Source organism: Zonotrichia leucophrys, chromosome 1A (genome assembly GCF_028769735.1).
Source record: "Zonotrichia leucophrys gambelii isolate GWCS_2022_RI chromosome 1A, RI_Zleu_2.0, whole genome shotgun sequence".
NCBI classification, from domain to species: domain Eukaryota; kingdom Metazoa; phylum Chordata; class Aves; order Passeriformes; family Passerellidae; genus Zonotrichia; species Zonotrichia leucophrys.
In genome coordinates this window covers 73022095-73034561 of record NC_088170.1, presented here as the reverse complement: position 1 = coordinate 73034561, position 12467 = coordinate 73022095, and the positions used below count along the sequence as shown (strand labels likewise).

The 12467-nt window shown below is 46.6% G+C and overlaps 1 protein-coding gene across 1 annotated transcript in view; it reads left to right on the top strand.

The window, feature by feature from the left end:
• Window positions 1–2078: 2078 nt before the first annotated feature.
• Window positions 2079–12467, top strand: part of GOLGB1 (golgin B1) — a 37476-nt gene continuing 27087 nt past the window's right edge. The window contains exons 1-7 of the mRNA XM_064703168.1: window positions 2079–2179; window positions 5107–5242; window positions 5940–6036; window positions 6656–6808; window positions 7543–7695; window positions 11213–11365; window positions 12246–12368. Of these exons, the coding sequence (XP_064559238.1) occupies window positions 5947–6036; window positions 6656–6808; window positions 7543–7695; window positions 11213–11365; window positions 12246–12368 (672 nt within the window). The 5' untranslated portion in view covers window positions 2079–2179; window positions 5107–5242; window positions 5940–5946. The remainder of the gene's footprint in view (window positions 2180–5106; window positions 5243–5939; window positions 6037–6655; window positions 6809–7542; window positions 7696–11212; window positions 11366–12245; window positions 12369–12467) is intronic.

The window sequence follows — 12467 nt, the reverse complement described above, 5'->3', positions numbered from 1 at the left end:
ACTCCGTGCCCGGCCACACCCAGCCAGACGTGAGCAGAGAGAAATGACGCTGACTACCCAAGCCATAAAAACCCTTGTGACCCCTCAATAAACGCCATTTGCTGTCCACCACATTAGTGTCAAGAGCATATAGACCGAGTAACCCTGAGCTGTGAGCCACCGTACCAAACTTAGAACCAAGTCGCCACGCCTTGAAGGCAACAGATGGGTCAGCAGGAGAGGTTGCAGAGGACTCTACAAACTGAGTACTGCCTGTACGCATGGAAAACACTGTGTGTCCAGGGCAGGAGCACCTGGGGACAAGACTCACAACAGGATGTTTAGGAGGGGAAAAGAAGGTGGGGAAAGGGATGGGTCTAGGTGGTATGGGAATGAACACGCATGAGAAAATGGAGGCAAGGGGAACAGAAGGGTCTGGTTGCATGTAGAATGGTGCTAATCTGTATGAATGTGTATCCATCCCTTGGGCCTGGTCATCACAGTCTTTCTTGTCTTCTAACACTTCTACCTCCTTTTTTCTTTTTTTGGCTGCACAGCACTGTGCTCTGGGCATATGTACGCATGGGGATTTAAGTGCCCACAACTGGATTGAGTGAGATCATGTCAGTCTATGATCACTAGTAAATATCAAGCCAGGCTAGGCAGCAAATAGGCTAAACAGTTCATGAGACAGGTGTAGGTATCTCTGTTAGCGAGACCACTGGAGTAGTTGACCATTAGATTGAGGGTGCAGGGTTGAAGGTGACCCACCTGTCTGTGTTTCTGTGCATCCTGAGCACTCCATCAGAGGAACTCAAGGGGTGCCCAGTGTCCGTGTCTGTCTGCAGGTTGTTGTGTGCAGTGGAATCTGTTCTGGTGCTGTGGAGAGATTGCTCTCACAGCTTGAGTTAACAAAGTGAAATGAAAGAAATGAAAAAAGCTGTAGGCAGGGCATGAAATGAAGAATTCAGAGCACACCAGGCAAGCTTTGGTCCTGAGGCCTTGTGAAGTAGGGACAGAGCCCATGGCCATGGCAGGTCATTGGCACACCAGCGGTGCCATCAGAAATAGGAACACAGCCATGTGCACGCACAGTAAGGATGGCCAGGGGGCAAGGACACTGCGCTGCTCCGGCCCCTGAAATCTCGCCCTACATCTGGCTGGGGGCAACCTCTGGTACCAGCACAGACCAGGAAGGGAACGGACCAAGAGTTCTGAGAAGGAAAACAAGACTGGACAGGGGCTGGCAGTGCGCGCATGCCCAGCAGCACGGGCAGCAGGTGAGGGGAGAATTCTGTCCCTCTGCCCCACTCAGGTGAGAGCCCCCTTGCAGAGCTCTCTCCGGCCCCGGAACCCTCAGAACAAGGCACATCTGGAGGTGCCGAAGGAGGTGCAGTGGAGGCCACGGACCTGCTCCAAGGGCTGGAGCCCCTCTGCTCTGAAGACGGGCTGGGACAGCTGGGGAGTTCAGCCTGGAGAACAGAAGGCTCCGGAGAGACCTTATTGCAGCCTATCAGCATCTAAAAGTATTTTTATGACGAGAGCTGTAGTACCAGAGCAGGGAACAGCAGCGCCAACTTGCACGAGCGCAGCCTCGGATCGGACATCTCCGGAAGATCTCAAGGCCGGCTTGAAGGGAGGTGCCCGTGGCAGGGGGGTGGGACTGGATCCTCCGTAAAGGAACGTTCCGACCAAACCACCGGACACCACCCTCGCCGATCCCCGCCGACAACGAGCGGCGGCGAGAATCTCTGCGGCCCCGCCCACTCGGCCCCGCCCCGCAGCCCCGCCTCCACGCGGCCCCGCCCCCGCCGGGGCCCCGCCTCTGTCAGCCAGCGGCCAGTGCGAGCCTCCGTCTCACCATCACGGCCCGTCCGGCCCGAAACGCCGCAACTGATTGGTCGCTGCCTTGTTATTGGGCGGGAACCCACAGCGTCCTCGGGATTGGTCACTTTGTGCCATGTTGCAGGATAACCATGGCGCCGAGGCAGCTGCTCCGTCGCGATTCCTGGCCGTCACGTCTATCTTTCAACCGCCGCAGCTGATTGGTCCCTCTGCCCCGGGGGCGGGGCCCGCGGAGGCGGAAGTGGCGGCGGCGCGTTCCGGTGCTGAGGTGGCGTGGCGGAGTGCTCCGGCGGTGGCGGGAGCTCCTTGGCAGGTTCGAGCCGCTCCTCGGCGCTGCCCTCCTGCCGTGCTGCAGGTTAGTGCTTCCCCCCGCCCCGGGTGCTCTCCCCCTGCTCTGCTCGGACCACGGGCTCTGCCACCCAGCTCTCGGCGGCAGTCGCTGGTCGGGCTCCTTTCGTGGCCGTGCGCGGACGGGAAAGGTTCGCAGCCCCCCGGGACCGTAAGGGGCGGTGGGCCGGGGCGAGCCTCTCTTCTCGCTCTGGGCTTTGCCACGTCCCGCCCCGTGTCCCCACGGCCGTGGGACGCTGGCGGCGCTGCCCGCGGGTGCCGGGAGCGCAGCCCGGCCCGGGGCGGTTCGCGTGCGCTCCGGTACATTTGCGGGGCCGCCGGGGCCCGTCGGCGCTGCCCGCTGTCCCCGCTCCCGGAACAGCGCGGCGCTCCAGTGCTGCCCGTCCCTCCCGGCTTTCCTTGGAACCCCTCCGCACAGCGGGAGAAGTTTGGCCCAGGGCTTGTGTACAGCAGCAGTGCTTTTAATGCGTGTTTGATTTTAAACGAAGGGAAATGCAAGGAATTAACTTCATTTATGTATAATAAACTTATAATATAATAAATTAGGGAAGAATATTGTCAAGTTTTTCTTTGCTGTGGCTGATACCCAGGGATAGAAATGTGCTGCTTGATGCAGGCTGTGCAAACTAGCAGTGGGCTTTGACTGTTTGGGTCAGCGATGTGTATTTCAGGGAAAAGCAGCCTCCTCCACATCACTGCTGGTCTGTAGTTCCAGTGTTCAAAGTCAAGTTTCCCCTGCAAAAGTTCATTAGTCACAGGAATACTGAGCAAAGGTAGAGGATGTAAAGGATCCTGGCTCACATCCTGAGCACTGCGAGGCTCCTTGTGTTCTGCTGTTCATTACAGAGGTGGGAATCCATAGGTGGTGAATCCAGGTGTGAGCCTGGGAGAGCACCAGCCTTGTCTCTGAGAGCACTGTTTGCTTTATTGGGGTGAGGCAGTGGAACACGGAAAAACCTCTGTCCTTTCGTGTTTGCAATTGTACAACACCAGGATATTCCTGCCTTGAGGCTGATGCACAGGCCAGCCACCGCCTCCTGTTCAGGCTGTTGGCTTTGAGACCATTTAAAGCCATGTTATGCCTGTTCCTGGTTTTGTTCTCAGGGAGGGCTCAGAGAAGGCAGAGCCAGGCTCTTTGCAGTGGTGTGTGGTGAAAGGACGAGAAGTTGTGAGCATGACCTGAGACACAGGTGATTACCTGGATCATCAGAAAATACTTCTTCACTCTATGGCTTGATGAGCACTGGCACAGGTTGTCCAGGAAGTTGTGAAGCCTCTATCCTTGGAGATATTCAGAAGCTGCCTGCACAGCTTCTGTTTGAGCAGGGAGCTTAGACCAGATAACCTCCTAACTTCAGCCCGTCTGGTTCTTTGATAAGATTCTCCTCTAGCCTTTTATTTATTCATTTGTGTTTATTTATGTTGTCCTCAACTGAATTTTCTCCAACAAGCTTGCACCTCTTGTTGTGGGGTGCCCAGAACAGGACACATGACTCCAGACATGGCCTCACCAGTGCCTGGCAGAGAGGAAGGATCACCTTCCTCGTGCTGCAGCCCAGGATGCTGCTGCTGGGCTCTGTCACAAGCGTGCATTGGTGGCCTAGCTCAGCTGTCCACCGCAATCCCCAGCCTCTCTACAGTGCTGCTTTCAGAGATGTGGTCCAAGGGATGCTCTCCAGAGCAGTGGCCCACCTAGGCCTGTGTTTTCCCTATTTCTTCTACACAGACAGCAAACTTGTTGCTGTTTGCAGAATTGTAGAATCACTGTTTGCTTCCCATTCACATCCCTTGCCATATCTGGCTGACCTGAGAATGTAAATTAAAAATTATTTCAAAAGACACAAATTTCTAAGGCTGGAGTTCAGGTTGTTAATGTCCCCATCCGTGCAAATAGGTGCAGGTGGTTCCTCTGTGTGTTTTTAAGGTGATCAGCTGTGAGCCAAACCCAGCAAGGCTCACTAACTTGAGGGCGGTGTCAGGTTAACCTGGACAAATGCCAAGGAACGTTTTCTCAGTCCAGGTAGGCATGCCTGAAATTGTAGTGCCTGTAGCAAGCAGATAAGTGCTCAGACCCATGCAGATGCCTAGATTCTGCTTCTTTTTTGTATTTCTAATACCAGTTCTAATAATTCATCTATTGGTTCTCTCAGTCCCAGCCACATATTTTGCATTTCTGACTTTAGGAGGCTGTGGCCTAATGCTCAGTTGGAAGATCAGACCCATCCTCTTCAAGTGTTGGAGACAGTTAGAAAGAGGCATTCTTGCATTTGGATGGCTCTTTCCTAAAATGCATCATTGCCAAGACAGCAGGCCCAGTTCCTCACTGGGGCATTGTGGGAGTGATGGTTTACAGAACTATAAATACTTTATTGTTCTTACGATGGATTCCAGACATTCCAGGTCTCCACATGAGTGTCTCGTTACCGCATCGGTGAGCAGTTGATGTTGCCAGAAGAAATCTCCCTGGCAGGAGCTGTGAAGCTGTACTGGAATTGCATGCCTCACGTCTCGCCCAGGGCCAGCTGAGAAGTGAGCAAAGCACCAGGACTTGTTTCAGTGGCTGCTGTGTTGTTGCAGAACATGAGCAGCCCTGGCATTTGGACTGTGCTTCTGGAGGAGTTTCATCTGAGCTCTTTGCAGGAGCCTGTCTTAGGCCTGGCCTCTTGCTGCATGTCTTGCTGCTGTTGCTGGAGTGTTCTCTTCCCTGGGCTGAGGAGACTAAGCTCATGCTGTGTATTCAGTGTGAGAAACCAGGGCATGTCTGCAAATCCATGTTCCCAAACAGAGCAGACTTGTCTCACTTTTCATGTGTATTGCAAGTGACTGACTAACAGTCCTGGAGTGTGCTGTGTAGGATGAAGGATGGGCTTATTTCTTTATTATTGGATAATTTATTTTTTTGTTTTTGTTCTTTTTTGCTTCTCTCTCCATCAGAAGTCTTGGTCCATGCAACCTGTCAGTACTCAAGAGATAATAAGGAGTGGCAAGAAAGACCTGTGTGTGACTGCTCTACCTTGGAAACACTACTATTGAATCAGGAGACCCATGAGCTCCTTGGAGTACAAAGCAGGTTAGTATTCATATGGTCTTTTCCGCTATTGATGCGTGACAATGTGCAGTGTCATGTTTTCTACTTGTGCAAGATCAGGTGACTGCTGCAGATGAGTAGTGAGCTGCTCCTTCCCAGTGTCAATATCTCCACACATTTAAGTGGCAATCTAGGACCAAAGATTTGCTTAGTAAGACAAAAGAGGTCAGGAATGAGTGGATCTGTGTAGTCAGCTTCAGGAGCCTGCTTCTAGTGAGGCAGAGACATCATATTAAAAGATTCCAAACATGGGTTACAGGCCATGTTTGGCCTGTAGAGAAATGGCATCATTTAACAATCACCTTTCTTTTCAGTAAACTGAACAGATTGTGGTTCTGTAATGTCATTGTTCATAAAGATCAAGAATGAGCTATGAGGATGACTTGGCATCTGGTATAAAAGTGTATTTTTCAATCATACATGTGGAGCAGTGAAGGAATCTTCATGTTCTTGACACCAGCACATCCTCGGCTTTAATATTCAGAGGGTCTGGCAGCTCCTGTTAACATGACCATTTCTTTTTTCCTGAAGTTTTACTTCAGCTTTTCTCTGTCTTAGCATAGGAGACAAATTCTTACAAGCGTGGTCACCAACTGCTGTAACATTAGAGACCGGCATAAAGGAGCTTATTCTTCATAGCAGCTTTGACTCTGTATTCTGACTCTTGGTTTTGTTTTAGGCTCAAGATGCTGAGCCGTTTGTCAGGTTTAGCAAGTACTGTTTTACAAGAGCTGTCTGGGGATGATGGAGATGCAGTTACTGAGCCATCTATTGCTGTAAGTACAGTGTTATCTAAAGACTTTCAGATCTTATTGACAATTAGTTTGGGGAGCCTGGTTCGTTAGACTGCAGTGAGAACTGACTCCTGCTTCTTCCTTGCTGAGCACTAGACTGAGCTGTCATTCCACTCTTTCTTCTACTCCTCACCTCCTAAGTCAGCATTTCTGTTGGGCAGACCATAATCTCCTCAGTTTCCACATCTCAGTGTGATCCGAGGAAACAAACTAGAATTTGGGTGAAGAAAGACTTTTAAGAGTACTGGTAATTGTGTGCAGCAGAAGGGGAAGCTCTGCATGGTTGGGTCATAGTGGGAGGCTTCATCTTTGTGCTGCCCTTTGGTATTGAGACCGTGGACAGTGTGTGAGGGTCCCTCTCGTTTCAGATTTGTTCATGTGGTGTTCAGCAAGGTAGTCTTTGTTTTTGTGTGTTGGCTTAAAAGTTCTCTGAGTTTCCTCCTGGTTTCATCTAACTGTATATTTCTACAGACTTCATGAAATGCCTGCAGGGAGCAGAGTGCAGCACTGAGGACTGGAGCTGAAGCTATCATGTGGATGCTCTGCTGCAGGTTGTTAATAGGGTTTTTTTTCCTTCAGAGCACTGATTTTATTGTTTCAGGTAGAAGCTTTGCAGTCAGAAGCAGAAGGCATGGAGGAGGCACCTGAGGAGGTGTTGGAGCGCCTAGCCCAAACAGAAAAGCTGGTTGTTCAGCTGAAGGATTTGATTCGAGAAAAGGATGCCCTGCTCCTGGAAAAAGAAACTGTGCTCAAGGTACCATTTCTTTCTCTGAGGACCAAGAGTAAAATGCTGCTTCAGTCTTCTGTGCAAGCCTGTCTCTGGTTTCTTTTGAACATGAGATACAAATGGTATCAGTTCCCGAGAAATATTGGAGTTTGAATAATGGATGACCCTAAGAGATGTAGGATATCATCTGTTAGTTTGCTTGGGTTAATTTAGACTACAGTAGATAAGTTACATCCAAATTACACAGCATTTTGTCTCGGAGCCCTTTGAGGCCCATGCAGATTCCTAGTGGCTCTAATAAGTACTAATATCTTGTGTGACTTTGTTCTTTCCCCACTTCAGCATGTTTGACACAGAGAAACCTGTGCTGCGCTCATCCACTGGTCCGGTGGTTTCATGAGGCATTCCCAAAGATAGTTGTTGTCCACCCTGAGGTGTGGTGGGAGTGTGGTTACTTGAGATAGTTCTGGGGGACTGCATGTAGCAGAGAAAGTCAAACTGAGTTTGTATTCACTGCTGAGTGAAGTCCCTGGGTGCTCTGTCCTTTGGAAGGAAGTGCTGGGGTAGAAGCCACAGTGTTGGGATGTGTGGTGTTTCAGAACAAATTTGGTTTGCAGATGTATTTTAGATAGTGCTGGTACTGGGCAGGCAGGGCTAAACAGAATATAGCAGGCTGACAAACCATGTAGCTTTCTCAAAGTGGTGCTTCTTGGGTAGCAGCACTGGAGCCAGGGCAGTCAGTTTGTGTCCTTCTCTTCCAGAAAGAGCGAGAGGCCGCGGATGCCAAGGTGATGAAACTTAAACTTCAAGCCAAAGCCAAACTGGCCTCTCTGAACAAACGCATCGAGGAGCTGACCGAGAAAGGAGCGCCACTGCCTGCACAGGCCTCAGCAGCAGAGCTGGAGGATCCCAAGGTTAGGAGAAGGGGGCTATTTAAAAGATGTAGCTTCTACTGATAACCTGGTACTGCCTGATCACAGTGACCCAGCAGGGTCTATTTGTCTTACTAGCAGGATGTTTGTAATTCCAGCAAGGATGTCTGTACCTGTGCTGTAGGAAGCCTGTCTGTCTAGCTTCCTTGTACTGCAGATGCCCTTGGAGGGCTCAGCTTGATCTCCTCAAGGTGATGGGCTGGTTTCCCTCTGCATAACTTTGGAAATCCATTGTAGCTGAACTGTTTCCTGCAGAAACTGTATGTCTGTCTGAGCTATGAGTTTCAAAATGTTGCCTGTCATGTCAGTACAGCAAAGGTTGGCTGGTGTACAAAAACAATGAGGTAAGGAGGTCATTGAAACTGGAAGGCAGTAACTTTAATATAAAAAAATAAATTTAAATTTTTTTCGAGTTGTGTAGCTTCCTGAGCTACCATAAAGCTTTATGGCTGACAGACCATAATTGTGTAACGCTAGGTAAAACTGAGGGAAAAGTGTCTTCTATGAAGACATTGAAGAGGCTGTTAGCTACTAACTAGAAGCTCCCACTGGAGCTGGTAATTTTTGAAAACTTGACTATGTGATCAGCAGAACAATATTTTCTTTAAAAAGTTTGTAATATTGTGGAAGAGAAATGGGATAGATGTTCAGAATGGTTTCCAGACATCAGATGATGTTCATTAAACCAGAGAACATAAAAGCTATTTCAGATATTGAAAAAATATTGAAATATTGTAGGGAACAATAAAAGGTGCCTGTGAGAGCTGTCGGATGAGAAGCGACTGCTAATGAAGATCAATTCTATGACTTGTGCTGACTATTTTTGATTGAGAGCATCCTAAAATCATAGAAATGTGCTTCTGTAATTCCCAGTACCAACTTGAGAGCCTTTCTCAATGCAAAGCAACATCTGGTTTCATACATGAAGAATTGGATAATCTCAAGGATTGCCATAATAGAAAAATGAAGCAAAATTTAACCAGTGCACAGTCATGAATGCATGAACAGCATTCCCTGGCTGTAGAGACTAGTCAAGGCCACAGGAGCTGTTAGCTGTGTTACTTGACATTCCTCTCCTGGTGCTGAGGCTCTTTCTCAGTTTATCTGTCTGCAGCATGTCTGTGTAACATCCATGTGCTGTTACATGACTTTGTGCAGACTTGCTGTTGAGGAGTGGTGAGTGTTCTTGCTTCAAAATTCAAATTTATCAGTTGAAGAAGGCAAAATGAGAGAAAGCTGAGCATCAGTTAATTGGTGCAATATAGATTTTAAAAAGAGACCTTGTCTTTTTTACATACCGTTCTAGCTATTCTACTGAGAGTCGCAAGGCCTTGTGTGCAGTGTTGTCATGTTCTGCTTCTTTGGAATCAGGAAAGATAAATTCTGAGAGCAGCAAGAGAGTTTTTCTCCCATCATGTTAGTAGCTGCACTTGGGAGACATTCGAACAGCTTGGTTACTTAGTCAACCAAAGTCAGAGCGGAAATGCCATTTCTCTCTACAGCTGTAGGAGGAAGGTGAGCTTCAAGAAAGTGGGCAAACTGTTAAAGGATAATGCAGATGAATGTAAATTAGCCATTAAGAAAAATGGCCTTTTAATTAGAGGAATGAGGGCTTGAGACAGTCTCCAGTGGACATGGTATGGTCCACAACCTTATTTGGTTTGGGTTAGAACATAGTTTGAGTGAAATTATGTTAGGGCAGTTACCTGCAATATTTTGTATTTGACTCAGAAAGCACTAGCTTCTTTCTTGCAAGGTTAGACCTACTTAGAAAATACAGAGTCCTTTATTTAATCTTATTTCTCCAAGTAGATGCTGTCCTGAGTAATGGGGCTATTTCCTAGACAGCTACCCTCCCATTTGATGGTGAAAATTCTAGGTTAGAGTTGCATCTTATGCTGAAGTATTGAATATTAGCAAAGGACTGTGTTTTTTCTCTCGGTGATGTGCGCCCTGTGGGAAGGCTGTATTTTAAATATCTAACAAGTACTCTTACTTCCTGGGCTTTTAACAGAGTGACTTATTTTGAGAAGAATGGAAAAATCATCTTATCTCCTCCTCTCAGATAGTATTTGTGTACAGGACAATTGAGGCTCCTCTCAAACTTTTGAAGTGGGTAAAGATAAATTATGTTCAGATATAAGAACTTACACATCTTGAAAAACATAGTATTTAAAAGCTTGAGCTCTTTGTGGCTGTGCTGCTGTCCTTACGTGTGGCGCTTCATGTAATGGTCAGTGTAAGAGGCTTTGTAAAATCCAACTGTGAGTATCCATCCTGAAAGCCAATTACAAGTAAGCAAACTAATCCCGCTGTCTTCCCCCAGCAGCTCCTCTGCCCCAGGCTTACAAGTTATGTATATCCTGGCTTCTTAGAGCTTCCTGCATCTCTATTCTTTATTTTTCTGTCTTGTTCTATTTCTAAATTTAACTGCAACTGAAGCTTCTTGGTCTGTCTGTTCTGCCTCCTGCCAATGACTTTCTCTGTAGGTGAAACAGCTTTTGAGGAGCAGTAGCCTCTTACCCTAATTACACTAATGTATAAGTACTTTTAAAAGCCTTCATGGTATTTTCAGATTGGGTTTAAAGACATAAATACTCTGTAGAATTCCTGTGTTATTGATGGTGTTTGACCCAATACCTGCCACAAATAAAAAGTGGAAGAGATGTATTTTATATATATTGAGTACAAAATACCCAGCACTGTGTGCTGGCAGTAGCTGGAAGTGCTGAGATAAGAATGCAGAGCAGGTTTTGTCTGCTCAGGGACAGGTGGGGAGGGACCTGCCCTCACCCAGCTGGAGAGACAGAGAGAAGAGTGCAGGTGTAGCGTGCTGGGTTGTCTGAGTCAACACAGCGTAAGCACATTTTATGTGAACTGTTGTTTACATTTCTTGGTCGTAAACAGAGGATTTAAGTGGAGTAGAACTGATAATTGTTTGCTTGTTCCCTTTGCTTGTAACTAATAAGTTCATTGCTAATAATCCTGTAGTCTAAAGAGACTTCCATAGGCATTTTCTGTACTCTAGAATGTCTACCCTTTTGTCACATGGAGAATATTCTTCTATAATTAATTTTTAAATGTTTTTATTTCTGTTATTAGAGAAATTTGTGATGTTAAAAAGCCTCAGAAATCAGAGAAGTCATATAATAAATAATGTATTTAATAATCTAATTTGCCTTAGATTATATAGTGAGCAGTCATGGACTGTAAGCCCTGCCAAGTGCTTTGACACTTCCCAATTAAAAGCATCTTGTGCATCTCTACACAGAAATAGGGAAAATAGTTACTTAACATAGGACAACTTCATTTAAAGAAACAAATGTAAAGTTAAGAAATGAAGTAGTGTAGTAAAAATAATCATCTGATTAGGAGTCAAGAGTAAAGTAGTGTTATAGTGTATTTTTTATAATTAATTTATTTAATTTATTAACCAATAATACTGATAAGTTTACTTTCTTCTGTTTCTCTTCCCACTTTTTTCCTCTTGCAACGCCAGAAAAACAAAAATACAAGTGAAGGGCACAGAGAGGAGGTGGAAGTACTGAAGAAGCAGCTCAGGGAGCAAGAGGAGACTGTTCAGGACCTGAAGAAAAAGCTGGCTGTAGCTGAAGTGAATCTGAAGGATGCTGAAGTCAAGTATGCAACACAGGTACAGAAATTTCTGTCTGTTTATCAGTCTGTGTTTCCCACCTCACTGCTTAGACTAGTATGCAATAATAGAACAATGCTTACACAGCTGGTCTTCAATTACCTTACCTCAATTTTGTCAGTCTTGTGCCTCCTCAAATCACCTAGGTCCATGCATTTCCCTGCCACTGGCTCCTTCTCTAAACATTACCTAAATCTTTCACAATCCCCAAATGATCTTGTCCTGCCCTTCATCCTCTACCCCAGGCCAGACCCACCCTTGGTGCAGAAGGTGCTCTGTGGGTAAGAGATAGGTTTCACCCTTGGACAGTGGGACTGAGGGCTCTCTGAGGAGGGGGAAAACAGTCCCTGGAAGGGCCTGGATGGGGTGTCCCTTCCTCTGAGTCACAATTTGGGTTCTTCCCTGCCTGCCATCGCCTCTCTGTGTTCTGCTGTGGGTGTCAGGGCAGCTGTTTATCACGGGATGTCACAGCGTTAATGGTATGTTGTAGTTATTTGTGGAAAGATTTTTTTAGTACTCAAAATGGCAGGTTTAGCTTTTGAACTGTAAATTGGGCTGCATCCTATACAGTTAAAAGCCCAGAAGTTTTATGAACTGTTAATTATATAGTAATAATTTATTTTATTATTCTACAAATTTGTAGATTAAATTCTATGCTTTTTGCTTTCTGGGATCTCAAATCTTCTCAGTTGTTATACACATAATAGTAGGATAAAGACACCAAGTAAAGATACTGTTTGACCAAGATGATGTGTAAGATTGTCCAGCTGAAAACTCCATCGCACACACAATGTGCTGGTGGATGTTGAAAGCAAGCCTATGTGTCTGTCAGCTTCATAACCTTGTTGGTTTGTTTTTATTTTGTGGCTTGTGTTTTCAGCTGAGCTCCCTGCAGGAGGTGGTTCAGGAGAAGGAAGCTCTCCTGGAAGAGCATGTGCAGCAGCATCGAGCTGAATTGCTCAAGATGGTGGTCCAGTCAGATACGGAAGTAGAGATGCAACAGGTATATTTTATATAATAATCATATGATGGGAGGGGGAAGGAAAACAGAGGACACTCTGAAAGAGCAGTTCTCGTTAAAGTAACTCAGAAGGGATAAGAG